This window comes from Engraulis encrasicolus, chromosome 11 (assembly GCF_034702125.1).
Source record: "Engraulis encrasicolus isolate BLACKSEA-1 chromosome 11, IST_EnEncr_1.0, whole genome shotgun sequence".
Lineage (NCBI taxonomy): Eukaryota > Metazoa > Chordata > Actinopteri > Clupeiformes > Engraulidae > Engraulis > Engraulis encrasicolus.
In genome coordinates, this window is record NC_085867.1 from 16,316,098 (window position 1) to 16,323,597 (window position 7,500).

General features: G+C 45.3%; 2 protein-coding genes across 3 annotated transcripts in view; both read right to left on the bottom strand.

Moving 5' to 3' along the window:
* The window catches only part of vcanb (versican b), a 303,281-nt gene that overhangs the window by 69,103 nt on the left and 226,678 nt on the right, over positions 1-7,500 (bottom strand). The window lies entirely within an intron of this gene.
* Positions 1-7,500, bottom strand: part of xrcc4 (X-ray repair complementing defective repair in Chinese hamster cells 4) — a 70,004-nt gene that overhangs the window by 30,402 nt on the left and 32,102 nt on the right. For both annotated transcript variants that reach the window (XM_063210033.1, XM_063210031.1), the window contains exon 4: positions 3,641-3,807. In XM_063210033.1, coding sequence (XP_063066103.1) covers positions 3,641-3,807 — 167 coding nt within the window. The remainder of the gene's footprint in view (positions 1-3,640; positions 3,808-7,500) is intronic.

The window sequence follows — 7,500 nt, forward strand, 5'->3', positions numbered from 1 at the left end:
ACTACAATCACATCTACACGGCAAAGTTTGCTACAGTAATGTTAGACTTAAATTCTGATCCATCCATGATTTTTACTGACGTTAGAATGACGTTGTCCTTCTTTCTAGTCTGGATACATACAGCACAGCTCAACAACAAGGACAAAGTCAAGCTTAGTAAGATGCTACACTGTGGAGACAAATCGTGATAGACACTGACATCTGTAATCCTTACAGTTGAAGATTGCAGTTGTGCTGCACCGCTTTTCATCACCAAAACATGCTGTAACAACAATGACCTCTTTCTCTCCATGGTTAAGTCTCCTCATCTTCCCGAAAAAGATGTCTCTCCATTATTTCAAAATTCCAGGAGATGGATTTGTAACGGCTATTCTCCACTGAGCCTTTCCAATGTCAACTTGGGTGCCTTTTCGTCTTTCAAAGATTTTTGCGTCACTCACTGCTATAGCAAAAAAAAAAACATTTTAAGACAAGCCACGCAAATAAACAAAGAAAGCTGTTGTCACTCTATTGTTTTTGGAAACAAATTAGGACGTTAGCTAAAAATACACCTTCCATCAGCTCAAGCTGAAAATACTGGGCAATAAAGAACAGTATTGCTACACTTTTTGGCTGGACAGATAAATGGAAAGATTTTTCAAACAACTGGGATTGGGATTTGGAGGGAACAGCTCCATCCACAAGAGACCTGGGATCCCCACCCCCCCAGTCCTTCTTCCCCGTTCTTAGCTAAATGATAGCCAGGGGTAATATTTTGTAGCTAATCGCACACTTGGCTTACAGTGGGCAGTAGCTTGCGTTAGCAGCCAAGGAGGAGGTCCTCAGACGCCTTCTTCAGAAAATACTTTCGAATAACTCCTGCGTGAGAAATGATGTTTTTAAATGGAACTTGCTTTAAAGGGACACTGTGCAGGAAATGGTCAAAAAAGGTACTGCAACTATGCTGCTCATTGAAACTGGGCTGCCTATTGCCAAATTTGATCTTTACATGAAAGTTTACTAGGTAATAAACAAATATTTTCTAGTATGGTCCAAGTAGAGTCATTTTTGCAGCTAAAAATGGCTATTTCTGGAAATTCAAAATGGCGGACCATGGAGAAGATCCCCCTTTTCATGTAAGAAAAGTGCAATTTTTTCAGTCATAACGAATACTTACAATTTTATGGTGGTGTTAAGTATTCATGAAAAAGGTAACATTAGTGAATGGGTAGCATGAATTCTGGAAATAAACAACCGAAAATCTCACACAGTGTCCCTTTAATTTACAGTATTTTGTTAAAATTGCTATGCTGCAGACATACTTTTACTAACATTTGAAGGGGAATCAAAGTGGCCATCAAAGACAACACAGAAAGCATAGCATAAGTTACCATGGTGGACAGTCGACAGTTCAATGATTTCAATCAATCAAAGTACTTAGATGACTAAGAGTCAACAAATCCACCTAGAGTTAAGTCAACCCATGGGCTAACCATGGACAAATGCTTCCAGAGGAGACCCAGTATCCCCCTTCAGTTCCACTTCTCTGCTCTTAGCTAAAATGACAGCTAGAGCCCTTTCACGTCACCTTTTTACATGTGCTTCTAATACACGCCATCACCAAGTGTGATTTGGTGGGCTTGGGAAGAAGGCCCTGTGTATTTACATCAATGACTTCATATGACAAGAGGAGAGCAGAGGCATTGTATTGTGTTTCATAGACGTCTTGTAGCAGGGTGGGTCCAGGGACGGGAGGAGGGAGAGAGTGCCCACCGTCTCCTAGCAACCAGACACAGCAGAGTTTTTACTGTCAGACTGAATCCTAAAGAATAGATGGTGAGCACATGTGTGTGTGCGCACGTCTGTGTGTGTGTGTGTGTGTGTGTGTGTGTGTGTGTGTGTGTGTGTGTGTGTGTGTGTGTGTGTGTGTGTGTGTGTGTGTGTGTGTGTGTGTGTGTGTGTGTGTGTGTGTCTGTGTGTGTGTGTGTGTGTCTGTGTGTGTGTGTGTGTAGCGTCTCACTAAGAAAAGCAGTAACCTTGACAATTGCGCAAATGGAACATACGAATGCGAAACTACTATAAGCCCATATGTCCATAACAAAATAAAAACACAGTGTAGAAAGTGGCTGTCTGTGGGGACGCCAGGGACAAGACAGCACCTCTGGGACACTCCCTGCGGTGGCACAGCATTTAGTGATGGGGCAGGGCGCAAAGTTTACACACCAAGGGCAGACCTCAGAGGTTGTGACGAGCGTGTCTACTACAACAATGAATGAATACATCTTTCCGTCTGACTATAAACAAATTGTAAAACAAACCGTAAGTGTCTATTAAAGAGAGAGAGAGAGAGAGAGAGAGAGAGAGAGAGAGAGAGAGAGAGAGAGAGAGAGAGAGAGACAGAGAGAGACAGAGAGAGACAGAGAGAGAGACAGAGAGAGAGACAGAGAGAGAGCCAGAGACAGAGACAGAGGGGGGGATACATGACTGCATGGTCTATACTCTATACAGACCTGTTAATAGGAGACAGAGTTTTCCAAATATAGAGGTGCAGACATCTACTCAATAGCTTTTCATTGCGTTTCATTGTCTTAATGCAGTTGGTTTCTCTCCCTAAAGGTAAACTGTGTAGGCCTCAGCACCACTCACACCAGAACGGGTATCGCAGCCACAGATGGAGCATGTACAACCAGGCCAGAGAGAGTAGAGAGAGAGAGGTTCCATTGGCCCATTGTTTCCGGGTTCTATTATTGGGGGGGAAATCCCCCTTTAGGCAGACCTAGGCAGACCTGAGGACTGTTCTATTCAATGCTAGGAGCATTATGACACGCCCCTTTAGGCAGACCAGAACCTAGTCATGTTAGGTGCCCATAGAAACCTATTATGTTGGCATATCTCTATACTTAAAGAATCTCTGACCAGGCCTTAGCCAACGCTGTCCTGTGCTGCTCTCGCTACCCTCATCCAGTTGGTGCCCGGCTGTTAACAGCTCTGCCTTGGTTTCCCATCTCCAGCTGTTGCTAAGCAGTTCTCTTCCTTTTTCCGTAAGGATTCTAGGTCAGGGCTTGGCATTTAGTGGTGCTGCTGTGGCGCCACTCGTCAAGGACCTGTAGCGAGGGCACTGGAAACGGCCTGTGTTTGCACGGACGCAAGGCCAAGTTGGGATGGATGGATGGATGGATGGATGGATGGATGGATGGATGGATGGATGGATGGATGGATGGATGGATGGATGGAAGAATGGATGGAGGAATGGATGGATGGATGTTTGATTGATTGGTTGGATGGACAGAAAGACAGACAGGCAGGCAGACAGACAGACAGCCTGTGCTTGCAAGGACAGTTCACAGGGTCAAGTTGGTTTTAATGGGATGGATGGATGGATGGATGGATGGATGGATGGATGGATGGATGGATGGATGGATGAACAGAAAGAGACAAAGAGACATACAGACAGACGGACAGGCAGACAGACAAATAGCCAAACAGACAGATTGACAGACAGGCCATACAGACAGACAGACAGATAGGCAGACAGACAGGCCATATAGCCATACAGCCATACAGCCATACAGACAGACAGACAGACAGACAGACAGACCGACAGACAGACAGACAGACAGACAGACAGACAGACAGACAGACAGAGATCGGGACGTCTTACTCTGCATTGATGCGCAGCTGCTGCTGTCGATATCTCTGGTTTTCCTCCTGCAGCTTGTGGTTCCTGGTGTGCAGCTGTGCAGCCCTCTGCAGCCCGTGGCTGATCAGCTCCTTCACCACTGCGCTGGGCTCCGGCACCGGCTGCAGCTCCACCGCACCCAGCCTGAACTGGGGAGACACACAAGTGGAGAACGATGCTGAGAGAAATCATGACGAGGCCTTGGCTGCCCCTCAAATGGTTGAGGGATTGTGGTGTTATGCCGGGGACCTGGGTTCAATTGAAAAAGACACCACAACAGTGGAGGCGATGGATAGTACTAATATACTGTACAGTACCTGGCCACATCCATTTAACATTGCCCAGGTTCGAATCGGGCCTTGTTCATTTCCCCCCGTCCCCGTCTCTCTCTCTCTCTCTCTCTCTCTCTCTCTCTCTCTCTCTCTCTCTCTCTCTCTCTCTCTCTCTCTCTCTCTCTCTCTCTCTCTCTCTCTCTCTCTCTCTCTCTCTCTCTCTCTCTCTGTCTCTCACTTTCCATCATCTCTTAACTGTCACAATTAAATAGAGAAACTTTTTTTGCAGTAGCTATAGTCTCACTCACTAATGGTTAGGGTGTTGTTCTTGGAATTGGAAGGTTGCCCATTCAAATCCCATACAGTGTCATGCAAGGCTGAGGTTACCCTTAAGAAAGACACCTCTCCCATTGCTCCAAAGACTACCATGGCACACAATTATGTCCAAGTACACTGTTCTTTACATTACATTAGAAATATTTCTCCGGAGACTATTTAATATTGCCATTAAAATATTTATTTGAAGAACTACTGCCTCAATTGTTCTTTGAAGCTCTGGGAAAGGTCAATATATGGCATAATTCCGAGGGTCTGGTATTGACCCCAATAATTTCTTAGAGAATGAGGTCGATTTATAATCCAAATGAGAGGCATCACTCAGCAGAACATGATGCATGTAAAACAGTGAGACAGTAAGACAGTGTTTACTAGCGCAGTGCAGAGTCTGCAGTCCTTGTCACCCTGTATACTTCTATTCAAATGAGAGCAACGTAAAAATCGGAAATGACGTAGACATTGTCAACTGATTAGAGAGAAAGTCAAACTTCTCCCTTGTTGAGTATTTTCAGGCAGCATGTCTTCTGTTACTACAACAATGATTGTATTATTTTTTTTCACGTTTTCCATATAAAAGTGAAAGTGAAGGAGAAAGAGAGGGAGAGAATTGGGGAAACGGACAAAAGAAAAGGAAAAGAAAGTAAAAGAAGAAAAAGCAAGAGGGTGAAAAATGAAAGCGGAAGAGGAATATAAAAAAATACAAGACATGAAATATGCAGAGGGATTACACAAAAAAAGAAGAATTGGGACATGGAGTAAAGCACAAGGGCAGGAAAACGTGAAAAAGAAGAAAAAGTGTGAAACTGGGTTAGACAGAAAGCTGCTCTATTCATCTCTGCACCTGGACCTGACACCTGCTGGGCCAGACACAAGGCACTTGAGCCCAGCCCGACCCAGTGTACGGTATACCCTCCTGGCCTGGCCTCCAGAACCCGCCAGCACGAGGTCCCACAGGTTCTCAAGTAGCACACTGGGGTCTTTGGACCGTGAGCCAAGGCCAGGCCTGTCACAAGCAGGCAAGCAATCTAGGCAATTGCCTAAGGTCCCCACCTGAAAGGGCATGGGGTGGAGGGGGTTGGTAATGACTGGTCATGTACTTGCATTCAAATGAGAGCAATGACAACTTTCTGAGTAAGGCTAAACCTACCTAAATTCACTGACCAAAAAGTGCAACGATAGTGCTGTTAAAATCTCTCGAGAGGGTCTCTATCCAAAAGTTTGAGAAGAAAAGGGGGCCTCCAAGTCCCTCTTTGCCTAGGCCTCCCAAACACCTTGAAACGGTCCTGGCCACGGCAAGGCGGGCAAGTCGGCCAGGCAGGCAAGACGGCCAAGCAGGCAGGCAGGCCGTAACGGCCCAGACTCCTCACAAGCTCTGCCAAAAAGGGCCCAGGCGCTCGACAAGATAACAACGAGGGACAGCGAGTGATCTGAGGGGAGAGCTGGCCCTCGACAAGACACTTGGGGCTGCAGGCTGTTGGCCACTTGCGCCGCAAATAGATGACCTCCGCACCGAGGATAACGCGAGCCAGACACTCTCGCCCCTCTCGCAGGCAGGCAGGCAGGCCAGGCACACAGCAGCGAGGCGGCCCCTGGTCGGGACCAGACAAGACGGGTCATGATAAGGACGACCCGACACAGACCTGCACTGCCTGGAGAAGCAAGCCTGGAGGAGGGTGATGCTCCACATCCGACACCAACACAAGCAGCCCCAGAGCTAATGATGCTGTGATATTATCTCACTGAAGATAACACTCACAATAAACACTTAAACTGTCAGTAAAGGTATGTTACAGACACTCATATACTGTGCATGCATAGATGCATCTGTTTATGAAAGTGCATACAGTACATGCAAGTTATGTATGTGTAAATGTGTAGTATAATTTATACATGTACAGTATACATATTGTACGTGTATAAAATGTAATCATTAGCCATTGCATGATAAATACATGCAACAGCCCTGTCAGCACTTAACTTTTATAGTACACTTAAAATATCTTTTTTTATGGCAAAAAATGTCTGCCTCTCAGCTGAAACTGTCACAACATCATATATCATCACAACTCATTTCCTACACGGCTGGGACGTGTTCACATTGTGACATTGCTGGAACACTTCCATCTCGCACTTGTTGTGCAGTTGAGTGTGTCATGTCATGAACTGTCGGCCATTGTATGTCACAAAGCTATCCAATGACATGGCACTTGCACAGCAGGAGCAGCAGCAATGGAGAGAGAGAGAGAGAGAGAGAGAGAGAGAGAGAGAGAGAGAGAGAGAGAGAGAGAGAGAGAGAGAGAGAGAGAGAGAGAGAGAGAGAGAGAGAGAGAGAGAGAGAGTCACACATGCAGAAGTCAAGTGACTCAATCCTCCAACGGCCGCTGCCAAGCCCATGAGACGTGCACTTAGGTGACAAATCCTCCTGGGACCCGTCCTCTCTGCTGCAGCCAAATATTAGTTCATTTCCTATATGAGTAATATCTAATGAACACTGAATAATTTAATTACGTGTCGTTGTTGAAAATGCTACTGCTGCCGGTCCTGCTCCACGTGACTGGGTGATGTGATGTTGAGTATAGAGCCTGGAGTTGACGGCTCTCCATGACACATGTGAGGGTTGGCCGGCAACGTTCTGATTTCCATCGTTCGCCGAGCGAAATTTGCTCACAGATTGTTTTAGGGTCTGGATTTCCATGAAACTCAATACTGTTGCGCTGACGAGCTGGATGGATTTGAACTGAACGTTTCATCACATAATGCCGTGACTCAATTTGTAAAGATTCCATTGAAAGCAAGACAGACGAAAAAACTAGAGGAAGAAAATATGACACTATGGGACCTAGTTTGGCAGTTTTTAAACGCCGAAGATAAAAATGGGACTGGAAACAAAATCTGTAAATTTAACTTTCCACAGAGCCATATACATTTTGGACAGGGGTGTGTCAACAAAGTCTTAAGGAGCTTTCCGATATGCCAATGACAAATTATTGTTGCCCAAGTTGAAGATTAACCTATCTAGCCAAAAAATATTACATTCCCCTTGTTTGAAAAACCTGTGGTTTCGGGAAAGATCCCTTTATGGTCCTGCCTGCAAGAAAGCAGAACAAGGTTTGAGCTAAGCATGGAAAGTAATTCATCTTTCTTGACGCTTTTTAAAATGAACACAGATTCTGACATGCTGTAAGAAATAATTATGGTATACCGTATGTTTATCTTCCAAAAATACCTCATTTG